The sequence below is a fragment of the Sesamum indicum genome, linkage group LG3, assembly GCF_026168435.1.
Source record: "Sesamum indicum cultivar Baizhima isolate 11 linkage group LG3, ASM2616843v1, whole genome shotgun sequence".
Taxonomy (NCBI): Eukaryota; Viridiplantae; Streptophyta; class Magnoliopsida; order Lamiales; family Pedaliaceae; genus Sesamum; species Sesamum indicum.
The window spans coordinates 18367901-18391409 of NC_142659.1; the positions used below are offsets into that span (position 1 = coordinate 18367901).

Sequence of the window (23509 nt, forward strand, 5' to 3'; positions counted from 1 at the left end):
ATAGACAATATAACTTTAAGACAACATGTAATTACCTTAGGAAGTTGTCAAAAACGTCATCCTTTGTGTCAATATTGTTGGTGGTCTCATTCCAACTAAAATCACTACGGCCCATCATATCATTGATACAACATTATGTCTTCTTCCTCATGTGAATCTTCGAACTTATATGTGGATCAGCTTTTAATCCACTATTCAGACAAGTCCTATTTAACAATTGTTCCAAGACACCGAAGTAACCTATCCGAAAGCCATTGTCAAACTTCCATCTTGTACGTTCAATCTCCCTTAAATATTCGAGCAATGCTTTTTCCTCCGATGTGGACCACATACGGCGTGAAAGTTTTCTCCCGTTTAACCCCTCGTGGATGAACTCCTTTGCTTCCATCATCCTCCATGAGTAACTAAGAAAGTAGGAGAACACATAAACTCATTAAACTATATACGGTTACATAGTCTAAGGTTCATACACAAAAAAGTTAGATCATTATTCGTAAATCAAGAAACAACACATTTATTAAGACATCATTATAAAACAAGTACTCCATCACACATTGTTTTCACAAAGTAAGCACATAAATGACAATTCATGTTCAAGTCTAAGTCGTGCAACGTAAAAGCAACAAATAACATATCAGGAGTGTCCACGCCATTCATTGTACATTGACTTGGCAATTTCGTCCCTCCACGAATTCCACACTTAGTTTGTCTCTACAGTGTCAATGTATTCGGTTTTGTCAGCGTCATCTAAGAGTCATAGACTCATTGACCATTGTTTCTATTGGATCAAAAAACATCTCTTGACGTATGAAATTGTGTAGAAGACAACAAACTATGATTATGCAATTTTGGTTTCGATGGAGTGGAATGATGGGGATCTTAATATTGCCCACCGAGCTTTCAGTAGACCAAATGTACGTTCGATCACATTACGAGCAAATGTATGCTTCATATTGAGAAACTCTTCATGATTTTATTGCGTGTTGTTTCCTTATTCCCATTCTTTGAGATGATAATGAACCCCTCAGTATGGTGACAAAAATCCTTCACCATTGTTGTATCCACTGTCAACCAAATAATAATTGCCTACAAACGCATTCAATAATGAAGTCAACATTACTCAACATTGAATTATGTTACAGAAAATATTACAAGTGGTACGAGTTTCATACCTCAGGTATTTTAAAGTTAGTTGGACCGGTAATTACATCTAGCAAAACTCTACCATCAGCAGCACTACCTTCCCATCCTGCTAGAACGTATATGAAATTCATATCTCTATCACACACGCCAAGAACATTAACAGAAATTGATCCTTTACGCGTTCTATATCTAGCTGTCTCTTCTGCATGAACATGAACATCAATGTACGTGTCATCCAAAGCTCCTAAACAACCCTGCAACATTTTTCATAAGGAAACTACAATTATAACATATCTCCAAGGTGCAGTTAAACAAAAACTCAAAACTAGAGTAATAAACTTACCTTAAACCACCTTCATCTTGCACTGGTGTTTTCTGGTGGCATTGGTGTAGGATTGGGGAGCAATAAGGAGTGGAGTCTCAAACAATGTTAAGCACACGATGAAAATGCTTACTAATAGTTCGTCTAGAGAGTGTGAAGTCGTATTTTACGATACGATTTTTCTTATGATGTGCTAAAACACTAAAAAAACATGGCTACTTGTGAACTTAATGGTACGTGTTTGGAATCTTGCAATCCTTCTTGGTTTTGCAATATAAAACACAACCTCCCAAATGCATTCCTACTCATTCTTAAGTTTCCAGTGCATGCCCTATCACTAAATTCAACAAGCCTCCGTATAAGATGAATTGTGTGGATGTTTTGTTTTGAAGGCTATATGTTAATGTTCTCCTTGCACGTCAACATTTTCATTGTGACCTTCCAAAACGATATAATTGATAAAATAACATTAACATCCGAAATGCATCAACCAAAAAGTCTTGAATGACAACATAAATCTCTAATTTCTCTTCGAATTGCATCCTAACACAAAACATAGTATTTTAAAAAATAAGTATCTCGACAGTTGTGAATGTAAAATTTTAGAAAAAAAAAAAACCATACACGAATATATTATGATTCCAACAAATAAAATAATAAACAAAATAATAATGTTCAAGATGCGACGAAAAATAAATATAAATAGTATTGAACAATAAATATAAATATATAACAATAATCCCATCCTAACACAAAACATTATATTATGCTAAAAAACATAATAATGTATATTGTATAAATAACAAAAATTAAAACAAAAATGTTCATAACAACGACTACAATTTTAAAAAAGAATAAACTAGCCCATCAACTAAAAATGAGTAAAGCAACATTTCAGCCAACTATGTTGCCTACGTGGTCACCTCCATCACGATCTGTGCAAAACAACAAAATCCAAACAAAATCAGCACCAAAATTTGAAGAAAGAAGCAGATCGGGGTTTTTGTTTCTATTAAAAGCTAAAATAAATTGGGATGTATGAATACTATAACGACTAATGAGGAAAAAACACCATAAAACGAAATGAGGACTTTGAACGAAACACTCATCTTAGTTCCTCTTCTTCAATGTTTGGGAGATGTAAATATGACCAGCTACATACAATTCTCATGTAGAAAAGTAATGAATGAAAGGAGGTTAGTTCCGTAAATTTATCTTCAAAATGAGGAGGATTTCGGTCTGTTCCCATGATTACTAAATGGTTTATAAATCATCTTGAAAAAAAGTGAGGAATAACTTATGGAGTTTGAACAGTGATTTTATCGGGCTTGGGTCGAAAACACGAGTGAAATAAAGGCTAGCAAATAAACAATGGGTTAAATCCATTTTGACCCCTTGTGATATATAAAAATATCAACAATCCCCTTATGAAATTTTTAATATAAAAAATCACCCTCATGTTACGAATAAATAGTCACACCGCCCCCTGGTCAATTTGAGCCTATTTTTTTAAACACAAGACTAAAATACCCCTTCTAATCAACTAGTCAAACTAAGCTTATTAATATATAATTATTTTAATTTATAATAAGTAGAATTTAATACTATTAAAACATATTTATAATACATATAATTATAATTTAAAAAAATAAAAAAATAATTATAAACCCCACCCACCCCACCCACTCCACCCCCCGGCCTCCCCCCAACCCCCCTACGCCCGTCTTCTTCCCCCCGCTCGCCTGCAAACCCCCTCCCCTACCCCCACCCCTCTCGCCTGCAACCCCCTCCCCCCTCCCTGCACGCCTTTCTGAGCGACACCGGTCGCCCACATCTGGGTGACCGACGTCGCCCAGAAACGGAGGCGACGCGGTCGCCCTCCTGTCGCCTTCGAAGTTATGGGCGACGGCCGTCACCCTCGCTGCGTAGGGCGACGGCCGTCGCCCAGGTGAGGAGGGCCGGGCGCGGCCCTCCTCTTCAGAACCGCCGCCGTCGTTGCAATTTTTTTTATAATTTAATTTAAATAATATTTTATTATATAAATAATTAAATAATTATTATATAATATATAAATAATATTTTATTATTAACAAAATATATAATATTTAATTAAATAATTATTATAAAAATAATATTTTAAATAATCATTATAAAGATGATATTTTATTATTAATAAATATATATAATATTATATACTAACTGTTAGAGAATGACAAAAATATAAAAAAAAAGGTATTTTCATAAAAAAATTGCAGTCAAAGAGCGTGTGACACAAATTTTGTACGGAGGGGTTTTTTTAAACTTTATTTTATATCACAGAGGGGGTTTTTATATTTTAATTTTCATAGAGGGCTTTTTGAACATTTCTATTATCGAGGGATCTTTGGATTTTTCCCAATAAACAATGAAGAATAAGGTTGGGAACTCTGGGCCCGCCAACTTCAAGAAACCGCCACTTGCTTCCCGCCAATCTTCATCCTTATAACCCCGTCTTAGCATTCCGCACAGCGATTTACAGGAGACCTTTGGCTGCTAAGTGGGGAGGAGGAGAGAAACAGCAAGTCATAACGCCCACCGCACTGCTCTTGGAAGTTCCACATTTTGCCCTTTTGCAAAAACAATGGGCGACAATTTTGAAGAGCAGAACAAGCTTCCTGAACTAAAACTGGGTACAAGCAAACCCTACTTTTCAATTTCGTTTTTACAGACTGTCAGTTTTCTTGTTTTGTTTTGATATCAGTATTGATTTGCAATTAATATGCGGTAGATGCCAGACAAGCTCAAGGGTTTCTCTCATTTTTCAAAAGCCTACCCAATGTAAGCAATATTTAAGGTTTTTGAAAGTGTAATCTGGTGTTTGTTTGTCATTTGGTGATATTGTTAAAAGTGGTGGGCAACACCTTTCATATCTGTTTGCAGGACCCTAGAGCCATTCGATTCTTCGACCGTCGGGTTAGTGCCCCTTCTGTCCTGCATTTCTGAATCGTGCGCTGCATTTCTTTGAGCATGGCATAGTTTTTCATGGCAAGCTAAGAATATGAAATCGGAAATCCATTTTTACAGGCTAGTGAAATTAGTCTGACGGACTACAGGCACTGAAATATTAATTATCTTAAGTAATTTAGATAAAGACTTAGAAGTTGTAATGATTCTTGATCTTCAAAGATGAACTTTTTGAAGTTTTTATTTGAAATTTACTTGGAATAATTGTGGCATCATCATTACTACAATTACAAGCATACCTTTTCAACTTGCCTGTCACTCTTACTTCTTTTTCCCCTCAATATCTCAGTAATAACTTTGGGTGTGTAGTCATTCTTTGTTGCATCTATTGAATCAGCTCTTTTCCAGAAGTAGACAAAAAAGAAAGTGTTAATCACTTTTATAGTCCTCTCTTGCAAAAGCAATGGAAGGCCTTTGGAGCTAATTTAGTTCTTTCATCGCCCCTGTCCCTCGTCAACTTGAATTGGAATTGTGCAATTCCATTGAACTACCAGCTCTTTGGATTGATTTTATGATTATTTGCATTTTGGGATCTGTCAAATGAACTCCAAGATCAAATAAAATATTATGTGCATGAGGTTAAAGTATTTAAAGGCGATTAAATTATGCATTGAGCTCTAAGATATTGCATGCTAATAAAAAATTGCACCACATTAGCAATTAAGTATGACAAAAAACTCTCATCCGTATCTCGGTGGAGTCAATACAACTTGAAGAGAAGAAGGCGGCCAAGTCTCAAGGATCATTTCCTAGGTCTTGCCGATTCCACAAATTGAAGATAGAGAAATCCTTCAACAACTAAAGAGCTTGGTGGTCTTCGTAAGTCTTCAAGTTCCACAACTTTAGGACAGAATTCCAAGCCTCTAAGAGCAGACTACACAAGTCTTGCAAATTCAAGTTCAACTTTGAGTGGTGAGCAATTCCAAGACATCAAATTCTATAGACACACAAAATTACCTGTGGAGGGTTGATTAAAACCCGTGCTTTCTCATAATCCACTCAAATTCCTAAATATATATCCATTAAACTTGAAGTTGTTTCGAATCTTTTCCACGGTCAAAACACACTTTCAAGTCCCCAAATTGGCAAAGTAGAAGTATGAGAGGAGTCAATAAAATATTGCACTCAAATTCCATCAAGTTAATAAATATATTTGTTTCATTTATCTTGTACTCATTTTGCAGATGCAGAAATTAGTTATAGGCTGTTGCATAACCTATTAATCAATAATGCATATGCTTTCAAGTAACCTTCCTGATGGGATCCAAAAAGAAACAATGCTATATACAATGTAACAAGAGACAAATGTGATAATCTATTTCTCCCATTAACTACTTCCATTTCATCCCGCCTATGTGCTCAATATCTAATATTCTTTTTGATTATAGATGGATGTATACGTTCTGCGCATGTGAAAGTTCCAACCATAACCCTCTCTTAGTTATTTATTTATCTGTTTAAATTTAGGGTTAATTACTTCTATATTTCCTTCAAAATAGCCAAATTGTGCTCTAGCCCATTGAATTTTGGAAATTATAGCTTGACACCTTCAAATATGTTTTATTTGCAAACCCAAATGGAAGCCATACAAAATTACCAAATTTACCTTTGATTGCAAAAATAAAAGAGAAAATCAAATAATCAATTGTTGAATGAACATTTTGTCCCTAGGTACATTAATAATGTTTAAATACTGGACTGGGTGAAACTTTTATATTTATATAGTTGAAGGAGTGGCTTCATTGTTGAAATTGCAAATAAACATAGTTAGGTTCCTTATTCACTATTTTGAGATAATACTTGGAGGATTTCATTAGAATCCCTATACTCTAAGTTGGATTGGCAAAATATGCTCCTTCTAGGCTTTTTTTTTCCTTTCTTTATTTCATGATATCAAGTGTGCACAACACAAGTTAATTTGTATGTTTTTCTTAGTAGATGTTGAGTCTATTATGATGTGATTTATCTTCGTAATGCTAAGAGGTGTTTTTGTAGTTTGTGAGGTTTCTATAGTGCTAATGGGGTGTCTATGAAGTTCTTACTAATAACTTGTGCTTGTGATGTTTGGAATGGTGATGGATGTATATGTATGCTTATAATCTTGAAACAATTTGTTCCGATAAAAAATAACAATAACATATACTTTCTTCTCATATATATATTAATTATAAAATCAATGAATTAGTTTATACTGTGATCACTATATTAAGTACATTACGTTTGGAGCAAGTTTAGAAATTGGTATAGCCTGAATTGCACTAGTATCAGTAGGTTTAGTGCCAATAACTTGTACGCTAGTCCAATTGCATGAGGATTATTACTTGCACCCTTTGTTCTTGTATTTTGGTTTTGTCATCTGGGTATATGGACATCTGCCTCTTGTTCATCATTTTAAGGAATAACAATAGGAGAGACCTTGCTCGGGAAGCAGTAGGACAACCGTTGCGGGTTTGTTGCCTTCTTAGAAATCATCATAGTCTTTGTTTCCCCCGCACTTCTTATGCAAACATATCTCTTTTCTGTATTTCAGATTCTAGAATACTAGAAGTAGAGTTTGAACTAAATAATATGATAGATATAGATAGTTGTAACTTGAAAACAGAAAAATTCAGAAGAAATTTTTTTTTTCTGAACATAAACATGTGCTTGAAATATAGTTGTTCTTACACTGATAAGGGATGTATGGATAATGAAGAAGAGAGAAGCCGCGAGGAGTGAATTGAAAATTTTTGATCTACATTGGATCTCACCCAAATCGCCCATCTATCCTCTTGAGAAGAGATTGGTTTCAAACCATGGTTCAAACAGAAGGAATATGTCATGCGGATGTCTCTTGCGTGATCCATATCTTAGGGTGAGGCGTTGATGAGCTTATTGAACCATCTGTGTGGCTGATGAGAGCCCTCACAGACCAGGCACAACAATGCACAGGCGCCATTGAGCTAATAGCTCATCGTTGGAGGCCATCTCTGATGGTTATTTTTCAACCCAATGACTAATTTTTAGAACATTGTTTTTATATTTGTTACATTTTAACTAGATATACATTATATTAAAACATCTACAAGATTTAAAATATTACAAATGGAATTTTTGTTAATAGATTATAAGGACGTTAGGCGAGCAGCAAAACTGGAAGTTCATGAACACTCAACATTCTTCGTGATCAGTGTCTTCAGTAGCTTCTGTTACGTAATCAGTGCTTTTAGTGGCTTCTGTTAAACCAGGTGCTTTTAGTAGATGCTGTTATGTTGTTTTTGCCACATTTTTGTTTCATTACTAAAGTGGCTCTAGAAATTTTTTGCCAGGACTATTATACCACGCATGGCGAGAATGCAACTTTCATTGCAAAGACCTATTACCACACTACAACTGCTGTATGCCAAATAGGAAGTGGATCTGATGCCATTTCTAGTCTTAGTGTGAGTAAGAACATGTTTGAGACAGTGGCCCGAGACGTTCTTTTGGAGAGGGCTGATCACACTCTAGAATTGTATGAGGGCACTGGAGCAAATTGGAGACTTGTGAAGAGTGCAACCCCTGGAAATTTAGGCAGTTTTGAAGAAATTCTGTTTGCTAATAACGAAATGCAAGACTCTCCAGTGATTGTGGCTCTTATTGCAAATTTCCGTGAAAATGGATGTGCTGTTGGCTTGAGTTATGTTGACCTTACTAAGAGGGTGCTTGGATTGGCAGAATTTCCTGATGATAGCCACTTCACAAATTTGGAGTCAGCTCTTGTTGCACTTGGTTGCAAAGAAATCCTTTTGCCTGTAGAGGTTGCCAAATCTAGTGAATATAGATCACTAAATGATGCATTGTCCAGGTGTGGTGCAATGGTAACTGAAAGAAAGAAAGCTGAGTTTAAAGGAAGGGATTTGGTACAAGATCTTGGTAGGCTCGTGAAAGGGTCTATGGATCCAGTAAGAGATCTCCTTGCTGCATTTGAACTTGCACCTGCGGCTTTGGGGTGTATAATGAGTTATGCAGACCTACTTGCAGATGAGAGCAATTATGGTAACTACAAAATCCAGAGATACGATCTTGCTAGGTACATGAGACTGGATTCTGCTGCCATGAGGGCACTGAATGTCATGGAGAGCAAAGCTGATGCTAACAAAAACTTCAGCTTATTTGGTCTTTTGAATAGAACCTGTACTGCAGGAATGGGCAAGCGTTTACTGCACATGTGGCTGAAACAACCTTTATTGGATGTAAATGAAATAAACTGTAGACTGGATTTGGTACAAGCTTTTGTGGAGGATGGGGCACTACGCCAAGATCTAAGGCAGCAATTGAAAAGGATTTCAGATATGGAGCGACTGACGCGGTCACTCGAGAAGAAAAGAGCAAGTCTTGTGCATGTTGTTAAGCTTTATCAGGTATCCTCTAGATCTTGATATACACCTTAAAATGGAGTAAAAAAATTATCTGAATCATTTATGAGCTATAATGGGGAAAGTGCACCTTGGTGGTTCACGATTACACTTTCTGAACTCCTAAAATATAGATAATAGTTTTCTTTATTATTTCAGCATATATAATTCCTGGTTCTTTTTGTGAAATGCAGTCAAGCATCAGACTTTCCTTTATCAAAAGCGCACTGGAGCAGTACAATGGCCAATTTGCTTCATTGATCAAGGAAAGATATTTGGATCCTTTAGAAAACTGGACTGATGATAACCATCTGAATAAGTTCATTGGTCTTGTGGAAGCTTCTGTAGACCTTGAACAACTTGAAAATGGAGAGTACATGATTTCATCAGGATATGATTCACAGTTATTGGCTCTCAAAAATGAACAAGAGTCTCTGGAACATCAGATTCATGATTTGCACAGAAAAGCAGCTAATGATCTTGATCTGGCTCTTGATAAAGCTCTCAAATTAGAAAAAGGGACACAACATGGATATGCCTTTAGGATTACGAAAAAGGAGGAGCCAAAAGTACGGAAGAAGCTGAATACCCAATTTATTCTTATTGAAACTCGCAAGGATGGGGTAAAATTCACAAACATAAAGCTTAAGAAACTAAGTGAGCACTACCAGAAGGTAGTTGAAGAATATAAGAACTGCCAGAAAGAATTGGTTGCTAGAGTGGTCCAAACTGCTGCAACTTTCTCCGAGGTATCTATGTTGCAGGACACCTATCTGAACTTTTTTCCCAGTGTGCATTCATTATTAGAATGATGATTATTTTCACCTTTATTGTTATTATTAATATGATCGTTGTTGTTATATTTTATTTCTTTATTCAGGTGTTTGAAGGAGTAGCTTGGTCGCTCTCAGAATTGGATGTTTTACTTAGTTTTGCTGATGTGGCTGCTAGCTCTCCAACTCCTTACACACGGCCACTCATCACTCCATTGGTACGGATTAATCAATTGTTAATTCCCATTGCAAGAAAAAGGAACGTGCTTTTTCATGATAATGCGCATTTCAGGATGAGGGAGATATTATTTTGGAAGGGAGTCGGCATCCTTGCGTTGAAGCTCAAGATTGGGTGAACTTTATCCCGAATGATTGTAAACTGGTAAGTTCTCTTGTAATGTGGGATGATCTATCTTGTGCAGCCAATATTGAAGTGAGTCATTTCTACATTTGTTGGTCTTTACAGGTTAGGGGGAAAAGTTGGTTCCAGATTATTACAGGACCAAACATGGGGGGAAAATCAACGTTCATACGACAGGTAGGCACATCATATAGTTGGAATTTTCTTTTTCTTGACTGAATTGTAAACATAATACAATTAACCACAATTAGTTTACAGATTAACTTTTAGGGTTTATTCTTATACTTGGTTTATAGCTTCAAGTTCACATATGTGAAGAAAATACCATTTTGTAGCTTGTATGTACATGGGGCATCTTCCGCTCCAATATCAAATTTTGCTTTCTCAGGCTCATAACAAAGATGGTTCAATTCTCTCTCAGTTCTAACTTTGTATAAGTTAACAATGGAAAGTATTACAAGGGTTCTTAATGAATAGTTCAATGAGAAACAACTTATTTTTAGCTGAAGTTTTTTGTACAATTCACAGAGATCCATTTGTTTCTGTGCAGGTTGGTGTGAACATTCTGATGGCACAAGTTGGTTCCTTCATACCGTGCGATAATGCTAGTATTTCTGTTCGTGATTGCATTTTTGCTCGTGTGGGTGCTGGTGACTGCCAGGTAAGCATTTAATAGTTGAAATCTAGTTGAAATCAGGCTTTTTGAAATTAAACTTGTTGCTGTTGGTCAATTTCTTAAAAGTTATTAAGCCTACTTTCAAATGATAATACATGCTATTCTTCCTGATTCACCCATAACCCAGAAGTAAGCTCACCAATTGTTTTGGGTTTCCCGGGGGAGGAAGTGGGGACAAAGCACACTTAGTCTTTTCAGAACAATGTAGATATGCTTTAATTTCTTTGGAGTGATTCTTTTATGGAAACTAAAGAATGTGGAGCATTTTTTATTTTTAATTTTTTTCTTTACTTGTTGGCTTCCATATAACAGTGGATACATCAATAGAAACTATTCATGGTGAAGTTGAATGACTTTTAAGCTGTGAAGGTGGAGCATGAACTCATAATAGAGGAAAGAAATTAGTGATGAAATTGACAGTTTCAAGTTTCATATTCGGGTATTGAGTCATGAAGTTGTGATGATATATGTGTGTCCATGTATACATATTTTTACATACATATACGGATTACCTAGAAAGGCTAGTCACATCTACGTATCTATATACTTATGAAAGTTTGCTACATAATTTTCCTAATATATAATATGGAATCATATATGTGAAAGATTTCTTTATGAGTTCATTGTTTGCAACTAGCTTTACTCATTACTGTAGGAAAACATGCATGGACTTGTTACGTAGGCACATAAAAGCACGTTTGGAGTGAATTTAATATATCCATATGCAACAGAAATTTGTTGATCGGCTCGGATCAAGATCGCATAGAATCGTTGTTTTGGTTGAATCATGGACATTTCTTACTCCATTTTTGAAACCAATCTTGAATAAACCTTGTCTGGCTCAGTGGATTACTAATTGAGCAACCCACTTGTTTATACAATTCAAATCTATGAAGTTTTTGGATGATATTTCGAGAAAGGAAGTACGGAGAAAACGAGTAGAGAGATATTTTAGGACAGTGTGGGAAGAAACAAAGTACTCATTTATTGCCTTATGCAATTAGGATAAACTTTAGTAATACATAGGCGTCTCTTCCAACACAAGGAAGAATATGATACAATTAGGAATCATATTTCATCTAAATTAGAATGGAATCTGCCTCAAATATGGATTCCAATTAAATCATGAGTTCAAATACCGATCCAATGTCGAACAATTACTATGGGGAAATTCCACTCAGCCCAAATTTGGTTTTATGTCTGGATAGTTTCTTCTCTTTGTACTCAAGTTTAGAGGAGCAACTTGAGTGAGAGCAAAATTGACTTCTGTATTTCTTTATGATTGGAAAATTCAAGCTACCACATCTTTATTTTGTCATGTTCTGAAAGAAAATGGCAGTGGCATTCCTCTCACTTGTGCGACCCAACTTATTTTTTCCTTCTGCATGTCGCTTTTCTCTTGTAGAAGCAATACTATATTTTGTGGGGGAAGGATGCACAATGTGGCGATTTCTCTTTATGCCCATCTAATTTGTTGCTTTTCTCCTTGTTTCTCTTATATAGCTACGAGGAGTTTCTACTTTCATGCAAGAGATGCTTGAGACTGCATCAATCTTGAAAGGAGCAACTAAGAGGTCGCTAATAATAATAGATGAGCTAGGTCGTGGCACGTCAACGTATGATGGATTTGGTCAGTCTCGAATTTTTCTACATTGTTTTGATTTATTACACAGCAGCCCTGCCCATTCCAACATTTGAGCATAAGATAGATATATACTACAGCACAAGTTAGTATGTTTTGTATTTGTTTTCGTAAAGCAAAGCTCAAACTTTTGTGGACTTTAGACTTCTTTTTTCCGTGTAAAGTTCCTTCACAAATTTGTTTTACATGTTGAGAAAATGAATTGGTGAATATGGTGCAGGTAAATTCAATATACCCTTATGATGATCCTTCAATGTCCTTTTCAGATTTCTTTAATTTTTCATGAAATAAATGATTAAGTGAAGTTGTAAGTCCCTTAGGTAGAGTCAATACTCAAAGTGAGATGGCAGGACCAGTAATTGTAATTGTTAATAGAAGGTACATTAATTTCATTTGCATGCATGTGAAAGCATTAACTAAACTGTTACGACATATTAATAAAAGTTAAGAAGCAAATTAATAGCAACTGCATTTGCTTTGCCTCCTTCTGGGCCATGGGAGGATCTGGAACTTTAGAGCATTTTAGTGGATTGGCCTCAATTTGAGCATTTGTTTCTGTGGATATTAGAAAATCTGGCAGGTAGCCTTACAATGTAAAGCAAACATAGTAGTCTATAATCCCCTTGTCCATAGAAGTTGGAATGTGAAATATACATGACCCCTTGAAGCTTTTTGTACAAATTGGTTGATCTACACAGCTTACTTCTATCTTTTATTTTTGTATGTTTGTCTCAACCTTGAAGTGTTTGATGAGCTTCTTTGGTGTTTCTTTGTTGTTCACATGTTTGTCTAGTTTAAGAATTTTGCTTTCTTGCAATTCAGGCTTAGCATGGGCCATTTGTGAGCACATAGTTGAAGTGATAGAAGCACCTACACTGTTCGCTACTCACTTTCATGAGCTGACTGCATTAGCTCATGAAAATGCTCATGAGCAATCTTCAAAGAAATTTATAGGTGTAGCGAATTATCATGTGAGTGCACATGTTGACTCGTCAACTCGCAAGCTTACCATGCTTTACAAGGTCTCTCTCTTTCTCTCGCTCTCTCTCATTTTTGTGTATATATATATCACCTTCTGCGTTATGTCCAAGCTGGTTGTGCTGATTATTATCACTTGTTAAAAAGAAGCTAAGATTTATCCCGAGTGTTGAGGGTGATATACATCTCAGTTTTTGAGGTCTAATTACCTAGTCAAATAGCTGGGTGATGTGCATACCACTTAAAGTGAAATCATGTAGTCATGTTGCTCTAATGGTCTATGATTAACCAAGAAAAACTGAAGTCTGTGAGATTATCTATATGTTATACTGTTACTAATTCTCCACCTAGCGGAGACTATTTTTATGTCACCAAACTGAGCACAATCTTACTGTAGGCTGACTATTTGGATGGATCCATTTGTTTTCCTCAGAATTTAGAGTTTCAACAAGCCTTTTCTATAAGTATTTTTGGTTCGATTAACAGCAAGCTAATTTGGTGTGTGCATACTCTATTTCAGGTTGAACCCGGAGCCTGCGATCAAAGTTTTGGTATACATGTTGCTGAATTTGCTAACTTTCCAGAAAATGTTGTTGCCCTTGCCCGAGCAAAGGCTTCTGAGTTGGAAGATTTTTCACCCATCACAATTGTGGCCCCTGATGCCAAAGAGGTACTGTCTTTTGCTAACCATTAATATTTGCAGCAAGTAATTGTTTGCTCTAGGAAGTTCTGATTCCAGTTAAAAGGTACTGTTAGCATTTATATCATTCCAAGTGCATGCGTAGACGATAAAATAATCCTTTGGCTCTAGAAAGTTCTGATTTCAGTAAAAAAGTATTATCAGCATTTATATCATTTCCAGTGCTTCACAGAGGACGAATGTTTATCATTACTGGGACAATGAAAAATTTTAGAGGGAAGCCTGATGAAGAGAATAAATGTGACATCAACCACCCCTCTCTGTTAATCACTTTCATAGTATGGAAAAAACCTTGGCAATGTCTGTTACGTTTGAGTTGAAAGCACATGGTGCAAAGTGCATTCTTGGTTTTTACTGTGCTTTGCTGATCGGAATCTAGTAGGTAGCTGACATAGTGGCTATAAGAAGATTACTCTACCTACAAGTCTATAACTAGTGTATCAAAATTCAAAACAAAAAATTTTGGACTTTTTGTTATATATGCCGGCTTTATCAAGTATTTTTTATGATAAGTTGGAATGATTTTGGGTAGAAGTTCTGGCATGGGGGGAAAATAATTTAGAGAACAGGAGCAAATATTGTGAAAAATAGTACCCAATATGTTGAATATTTGTTCAAGATGACAACAAAGCGAGATAGTTGATTGAGACATCAGTGATATCTTCAGTAAGCTTCAATACTAAAGAAGTGATGAGCTCATACAACATTATGGCGAAGATCATACACCAATTGACTCAAGTTATATCCTGTCTCCTAATCAATCAACCTGATGCTTGGTAAGTGATATCCTCAACTGGTGGCTGCAACAATTGCAGTTCCTGTTGGAGCTATATCTAGACCCCCCCGTCAAAATGATACATATGGAGCGGCCTCTTGTACTTGTACTAGTCACCCCTCGGATCCTAATATGTGGTGGATGGATATTGCACTGTGAAGAAGGGTTATTGTATTACATTGCACATCGATTGTGAATGAAAGAATGACCAACTTATAAGGATGGACTAAGATCCTCTATAATCAGAGGATCACCTATAAGCTTACTGAATGTAACTTGTGCAATGACGCTAAACTACTTAAAAAGGATAGTTGCAAATGGCTTTTTGTCCCATGTTTACAAAGTTCATGTTTCTGTCAGTTTGTAATTCACATGAGATGAAATTTGGGCTTTCCTTTCAGCAATGTGTGCCTAGATTGTTTTACAGGTACGGTTTTAAGGGGTGGTTCCTACAAATCTAGCACCTTCTCTGCATCGCACTTAGTTTTCCATATTCATACTAGTAAACTTTTCTATATCATTTGTCTTGATTTCATCAAAAGTCTATTTAATGCAGCTTTGTGGTTTTCCAATGACTCACCCAAAATGGACATCATATTTGGTCTCTCTTTGTCCTATGAATAGTAGTTGTCATTCGTTGCTATTCACAATTACATAGAAGTGATATCAGTCATTTGCCAATCAGATTAGTTGTCCTCATTGCACAGTCAAAAATCAGTTCTTAGGGATAGGATCATATATCTCCACATGTTTTTCTCGTTGACCCTTGTGTTCCAAAGATGACTTCCACATGCAGATCACTGGGTTCTAACTATTTATTTTGGCAATCTACTTTGGTTCCATACAATAATTTCCTCCGACCCACCATCAGATTTCTAGTTCTTGTGATTCTAACTCAATTATTCTGATTGAGGTTTCAGCAGTAGTAGATATCTCCTTATGCCTAGTTCAAATGCAGTTTCCTGACTTAGGGAAATCAAACCATTTTAGGTTAAAAATTCAGTTTGTGCCTGCTTCGGGAAATAATTGCTTTGTATATGGGACAGGCCGAAAAACAAACCAATTGAGAATTGTTATATCCGGTTTCTTTGAGGTGAGGATTCAAAAGACTTCTGCTGCATCTTCCTCAATTCATTATTAGCATTGTCTCTTGTAGTGAGGGTTCCCCGAGAAATAGATAGTGTCTGAACCAAAATTTTCTGTGGTTGGATATTTGTTTTCATGGATTGTATTAATTCTGGTTGTATGTGATGTCAGATGGGTTCTAAAAGGAAGCGAAATTGGGACCCTGATGATGTACATAGGGGCACTGAACGAGCTCGCCAGTTCTTGAAGGACTTCTCTGAGTTGCCACTGGACAAGATGGATCTGAAGCAAGCGCTACAACACATCAGCAAATTGAAAGCTGACTTGGAGAAGGATGCAGTTAGCTGTTCCTGGCTCCAGCAATTCCTCTAGTAAATAGTTAGAATAGAAGCACCCTCCACAATTTTGGTATTCTATTAAGCAGATTAAACCAAGCCTTATTTACTTCGCTCTGAGACGAGGTGAAGCACCCAGCTCCCTCCAGTCTTCTGCCTTCTGTCTATGCACAGGTTTCTAAACAGGTTCTACCTGTAAAAGCAGATCGTGTGGTACTTGCTTCTCTTTGGTGGACGAACAGTAGTTTCGGTAGGATTTTGAACAGTAGTTAAACCTGTGTCAATAGTCTAACTATCCTCCACTTGTCGTAGTTTATCGAACCATTTATGTTACTTGACAAAAGTATTGCTGCTTTGCATGCTCTGGCTCCTGTACATAGGGCTGGAATGCCACTGGTTAAAATGTTTATCATACATATGTGCTTTATCTTTGTACATGACATCCACGGTTGGAATAAAATTTCTGCCTGGATCAATCTTAAATTTGCTAGACTACTTCCAATACTCAACATTCGACAGGATAAGGATAAGCTCAGATTGATAAGATGTTTCAAATAATGTGGACTGAATGTTTTTATGGGGCATTTTATAGTGGTGATGGAGGTATTTTATTGAGTCTACAATTGGTCACAAGATTATCTGCGATATTTTCCGAGAATTTACAATTGCAACGGGTACAGATTGAATGCAATTAAAATTCTGCATGTTTGAGTGACGGAGATTGAGATAGAGCATTCATGAAATAGCATTGATGTTTAATCGACATTTTCGTTTATTTAAATTATATATGAATCAAGAGAGTTAAGAAGTGAATCAACTAAATAATGGTAGCAACCAAGACATCGTTTTTCAGACCTTTCATTTTCTTAACAATGTTATTTTTTTATATATAATAATAATAATTTTAAATTATTTTTATATAATATAAGTTAAATAATTTATTGAATTCAAACCTTTCATTATTTTAAAAATATGATCGTTGAGATTAATTGATTAGATCTGACGTATTTAATCTAAGAAGATCCAACAGCTATTAAAATAAGAATTAATATATATTAAGTAAGCGATAATGGTTATTTTATAACAAAATTAGATTTAACAGAGAGGGACAATTGAGCTACGTTTAAGAAAATAGATAGGGTTTTTTTTTTTTTTTAATCTATTTTTAAAATAGAAGAGAATTTTTTAAAATATAGAGGGATTTTATGAATTTAAGCCATTGATAATTAAAGATTTAGATGATGGTTAAGCTTTATGCATTAGACAGGATTGTGACAATTCTATATTGGCGCTTTTTTTGAGTTGTTAGGATAAAATTTAGTTAGAAACTCAAATCATAAGAATTTAAAGCCGAGTAAGTTCTCTCGAAGTCGTGCGTTTCTCTCCTTGTGAGGGTTCTAAACAAAAACTCCTCGTTCTTGAGTGATGTTGACGACAACTTGATTCGCCATCGATGAGGTTTGCTCCATCCAATCCACAACGTACGAAGCTATACAAACACCAGGCTCTGAACAAAGCAAGCGGCGTCCTAGTTCATCTTCTTTCACTTCCACTTTCCTTTCGCTTTCGTGTCTTTAGGAATCAATAGTTTCTTTTTTCGTTTCAACTTTAGGTTTCTTTGCTTCAGTTGTTATAGGTTAGCAGCGTAGAATAGTTATATCGTAGGTCTAATTCAGTCTTAGGCCATCTATGGTTTCTCATTCAATACTCGTTTATTTGAACCTGCACATGCCTCTATCCAAATCAATGTTGTACCTACCAGGGATAGGGCGATCAAGATCCAAAGTCGTGGTTTTGTGTTACAAGGGCCTCAAGGTATCCACATCTCAATATCACATAAAGATGGGGGCCGTGGAATCGATTTCGAAAATCTATAACAAGCCTAAAATTGACGGATGATGAAGAGGTTAGGGTAATAGTGTCTGATGGATTATGAAACTCTAATTCGGATGGCCATCAACTTTATTTGGTGGGACAATTACTCTCAAAACAAGCATATAACTTTGAAGGTCGTCTCTTGATGCGATTCAACCATGTAGTTGACAGGAATAGAGCGTTAGAAGGATACTCATGGACCTTCGAGGAAAATATTTCGATGTTGAATGGCATATGCAATGAGGAAAATCCCATGCACATAGACCTCAGTTGGTGCAACTTCTATATGCACATAAATGAACTGCCATTAAGTAGGATGAATTTGGGTATTACTATATTTATAGAAAATAAGTAGCGAAAATTTCGTGATATGGAGATGGATTCATCGGGGTGCTCTTGGGGTGAATCATCAAGGATCGAGTTACATTTGACATTAATATCCCATTGTAACGGGTGCTGAAAATCAAAGCAACGATTGGTGACGAGCACTTGGTAACATTCACATGAGTGACTCCCCATCTTTTGCTATTTTTACAGATGTCTGGGCCATATAGCAAAGTATTGTGAGACAGTTCACCGAGGGTTTCGTCAATCCACGAGTAGGGACACCTTATGGCCCGTGTCTCACGGTCCCAATGCTGGTAAGAAATAGAGTTAGGAACATTACTCAAGACAACTCATAGGAGTTCACATGTCAATAATATCATTAGAGGCAACCAATGAAGAGGGGACAAGCTATATTTTAGGAGTTTGATACATCATACATAGGGGTAGGCGTTGGGTCGGGTTTTGAAAATTCAACCTGATCCGATTTAATCTGGCACCTAACAGTCGGGTTTTGAAAGTTCAACCCGACCCGATTTAATCTGATACCTAACAGTCGGGTACCCAAAATTCACCCCCCCATCCCCCCCTCCCACTTTTTTTTTTTAAAAAAAAACATAAGCTTCATTGGTTTTGATTTTTTTCTTTGTGCAACTAATAATAAATAAAAGTGACAACATTCATGTTGACAAATTCACAATTAATCAATCCACAAATCACAATAAGAATAAAACAACAATCCAAGTTTTACAATCATCCAAAATAAAAAAGAGTCATCGTTGAAATCTTGAAGCATGTCAAATTGCCAATGGAGTCGTAGACCATCAAAAATCGATAATAGTTGAATCAATCCCCAAGTTGAGTATTTCTACCAGAAAAGTGATCATTATTAATAAGTATCAAAATAAAAAATAAATGTAAAAGTCAAAAGAGCGAATAGAAATACCTCTTTCAATTGTTTCAATTTCATATAAATCTTCTTCAACATTTATTGGCTTAGAATCCACACGAAGCCAATCTTAAGCACAAATGAGGGCTTGTATTATTTTAGGAGACAATGAACTCCTTAATGCACTAAGAATACGACCACCGGTGTTAAATGCAAATTCTGAAGCAACGGTAGAGACCGGGACTGCTAATATATTAAGAGCTATCTTGGAAAGAATCGAAAATCTGTAGGAATTTACTTTCCACCAATTTAGTATATCAAACTCTTTTTGGAATACCTCAAGATCTTCACCCAAGTATTTATCTAACTCCGACTTTACAACATCACTTTTACCTCTGATTTTAAACTTTTGAAATCATTCTTGCATACAAGTTCTAGATGCCACGTCCAAATAAGTAGTAGAAGGAGGAGGAAATAGGATTTGACAAACTTGAAGACGAAATTGAGCTTCCTGAAGATTCATACATTGCTTTATAGGTATTAAACAACTCAACTATACCATTCTTCACTTTTTCTTTCATAAGCAAACACTGTGTGACATCCTCATATAGTGTATCAAATGAAAATTCAATATACTCAAGCTTGTAACGTGGATCAAGAATAACAACATAATATATTACCATGTTCATTTTTTCAATTGACCCACAATATTTGTCAAATTTTTACTTCATCCTTTTAGATATTTCACACAATCTAAAATCATCACTCTCGAATCACTGTTTGAAAAGCAAGTCAAAAGCACATATTTGATGATATATGTTATTGAAAGTCACATATAAAAAGAACTAGAATGCTTAAAGTCAACTCGTAGAAATGCTCTAAAATTTCAACAATAATGAAGCTCTATGCCAATCATAGTCTATCAGAACTCCATCATGTGGAGGTTTTGAAAGATCATTCGTATAACCAAAATCTAAATCTTCATATCTAGAAAATGCTCTTTTAAGGCATATAGCGGCCTCCAACATCAAATAGGTAGAATTCCACCTAATAGGTACATCAAGACTTAACAATTTATTTGTCTCCAATTTTTCAATCTTCACACACTCTTTAATTTTTTTGTACCTAATTGGAGAATTTTTAACATACATTATAGCTCCTCTAATACGAGAAATAGCCATATGCTCTTCTTTGTTTCTCAAGCCATCTTGTACAATGAGATTAACAATATGTGCGATGCGTCTCATATATACATACTTCCCACTCAAAATATTTGTATCCCAATTATCAAACTTTTTTTTGCAAGTGCAAAATTGTACCATCATTTGAAGAAGCATTACTGACTGTGACAGTAAAATCCTTATCAATTCCCTAATCAAGCAAATACTTTTCAACACCAAACCGACTTCTTCACTCTTATATCCAGAAACAGGATAAAAATTCAATATCCTGCAATTTTCAATCATCGTCAATAAAATGAGCTACTAGACACATATAATTAACTTTTTGCAGAGATGTCCATATGTCTGTCGTGATGCAAACTCTTTGGAAGTATTTTTCAAGACTTCAATTTTATCCTTTAATTCAAGTACATATTGTAAATGTCTAGTTATGGTCTTTCATGATGAAATCAATAACATAGGAGATGCAATTGACAAAAAGTACTTGTAACCCAAATTTTCAACTTTTTAAAATGGAAGCTCGTCAAGAAGCAACATAACACATGAAGCATCTCTAACTTTATCTTGATCAAACCTCCAATTAATAAGAGGTGATTCTTTATCAATCACACCACCACAAGTAAATTGAAATGACCCGAGCTTGATTTATTGCAATTTCATGAATTTTTTTTTCTTTTTGCAAGACTCGTAAATGATTTTTTAGAGGTCTAATCCCATGAACCCTTGGATTCGCCTTAATTTCTCTTTGACAATATTTGCATCTAGTTTTTTGTATTTATCAACATCGCATACATATTGGACGGGACAAATAAAAAAAATAACTATAGCTAGACCATCAATTCAACCACCTCTAGATTGTAGGTTTCAATTTAAAACCATTAGGAGAATTAGAGAAATTACTTGATAAAAAATTTAAAAATATAAAATTAAGTATCCTAAATAATGACATAAGTACCAAAAACTACAAATAAAAAAATTCTCAGAAGAACTATATAAATTAGAGAAGTTTGCTAGAAAGCTAATGCAAATAAAATTTTAATACCTTAGGCCTACACCCCAAGATCTTGTTTATAAAGAATAAGAAATAATTGACTAAAATAACTATAATGGCAAAAAAAATTATGAATGGATATAGATGGCTTTACAAAAAGATAAATTTACAACACTATACATAGGATGATGATGTATAGTACCATCTGTAAGGGAAACGATAATTCTGATAAAGTTATGAGATTGGAATGGCAGGTAATGCTACTAGAACTATGCCTTTGACATATTTCGCTATCATTTTTTCTAGCTGGCCCACAAATACTTGTATTGTCTCCCGATAAAAGAGCTCTTGGTTGCACTAGTGGGAGTTAGGGCGAGGGTTACCTCATTTCATCATCTTGCTGGAGAGGTAGATAAGGTGGGGGTTGCTCTAGTAGATGGGCTAGCCCCCATCTTCTCTAGATTGTTGTCTAGTTCCAACATTTCTGTTCTCCAAATTCCCCACTACTTAAGTGAAACTTTTGCTCAAATACTGCTAATGATGTGAACAAAAATGCTGAATTTCGATTGATTTTGAATAAAATATTGGGCCTGTACCAAGTTCAATAAAAAGAACCTCCTAAGCAATTATTCGTCCCTAAGTTAAGAGGGGAGTTTTCATATATAATAATAATCTATTAAAGAAAAATAATGGCAAAGTATCAATAAGGATAAAATGGTAAAACCACATCTTCCACATTTCCATAATAAAGGCGGTTAGTTGGGATAGACTCCATTTTGTAGTAAATACATTACCTGGTTGTCTTCGAGTGGTACAATGTTCTATCCCCAAACGTCTACGTTGTTTATACTTTTCGGTCATGTTTATTAATTTGAATGGGATAAAGACCATTTAGATTAAGTTGGGATTATCTTGATAACATGGTTGGTTAGGATTACGTCCTAACTAGTTTACTTTTTTCTTATTATTTGGAATAATATGATTGATTATTTTAATTTTGTGATTACTAGTAAATATAAAATAAGTGATAAAAATGTTATTTTACATGTTTTCCCTAATAAAAGACAATCATTTGTCAAATACCAACGTTCTCTCTATTTTCTTTAATTAATTTCTAGTAAAATTTTTCCATTTTCTTAGCAATTTTCATAGGCTTTTTTTGGATTCTATCCTTCTTTCAAATAAGTTTTTACCAAAAAACAAAAAAGAAAAAAGAAGAAGAAGAAAATAGAATCAAATAACTCCTCCAAGTCGTGTTTTTCAACCAATAGGGATAGCCATGCCACTTCTGATGTCGAAGTTACACGCCACTTCCACCATCTCCTCCTCCACCAACCTCGCGTGCCATGGCCACCGCCCCTCCCTCCACCATAGCTAGGCACGACACCTCCCTCCACCAAGCTCCACGGCCCCTCTCTCCACCAAGCGCCACCGCCCAACTGCGTCGCGCCACCTCCACTCCCTCCACCAATTGTGCACGCTATTGCCGCTCCCTCCACAATCGAACTTTGCCACCCCTCTCTCTTTGGCTCTTTCTAAATATGAGACATTTTCAGATATGGGCGGCAAAGAGGAGAGAGAAACTGATGACTTTAATAAAAAAAAAAAATGTAAGTGCAATTATTGCACTGACAAGTTGTTGTGTAATTTTACGAAAAATAGGGGCATAATCGATAATGAAAATGAATGTTTGACAATAAATTCGGTAGTAAAAAAGAAGAAAAATGGGGCCAAAATTTTCAGGATAAGTGTCCCGGCCTCATTGTTAATATGTGAATCATGGTCATAAAAGAGACCCGTACTGGGCCCAAGGTACATTTCAATTTGAATTAGGGATTTTGTGTACAACTTTAAATAGCCCTTAACTACATATGTATCTGATCATATATGCTTTATGTATTACAATAAATAAAAAAAGGAGATTTTTCAATGCGAGATCTAAAAACATATCTCTCCGTGGCCCCAGTACTAAGTACGTTATGGTTCGGGATTTTAGTAGGTCTATTGATAGAGATTAATTATTTTTTCCCGGATGCATTGACATTCCCCTTTTTTTTATTCATCTCGAGCTGGCCATTT

The 23509-nt window shown here is 35.6% G+C and overlaps 1 protein-coding gene and 1 pseudogene across 4 annotated transcripts; one reads left to right on the top strand and one right to left on the bottom strand.

Moving 5' to 3' along the window:
- Positions 1 to 991: 991 nt before the first annotated feature.
- On the bottom strand, positions 992 to 2394 carry LOC148788766 (uncharacterized; annotated as a pseudogene).
- Positions 2395 to 3890: 1496 nt separating this feature from the next.
- On the top strand, positions 3891 to 16653 carry MSH2 (MUTS homolog 2). Of its 4 annotated transcripts, XM_088878746.1 has the most exons (15): positions 3891 to 4134; positions 4206 to 4282; positions 4385 to 4417; positions 7164 to 7443; positions 7572 to 7695; positions 7777 to 8850; positions 9039 to 9593; positions 9725 to 9835; positions 9910 to 9999; positions 10084 to 10155; positions 10529 to 10639; positions 12158 to 12284; positions 13119 to 13318; positions 13795 to 13944; positions 16007 to 16653. In XM_088878746.1, the coding sequence occupies exons 6-15, from the start codon at positions 7903 to 7905 to the stop codon at positions 16205 to 16207; spliced, it is 2565 nt and encodes an 854-aa protein (XP_088734872.1). In that variant the 5' UTR covers positions 3891 to 4134; positions 4206 to 4282; positions 4385 to 4417; positions 7164 to 7443; positions 7572 to 7695; positions 7777 to 7902; the 3' UTR covers positions 16208 to 16653. The 4 variants fall into 4 exon arrangements, with proteins under 4 accessions (XP_088734872.1, XP_088734871.1, XP_011102330.1 ...); XM_088878745.1 differs by lacking the exon at positions 7164 to 7443; XM_011104030.3 differs by lacking the exon at positions 7164 to 7443 and having other exon boundaries at positions 4077 to 4134; positions 4233 to 4282.
- The last annotated feature ends 6856 nt before the right edge of the window (positions 16654 to 23509 follow it).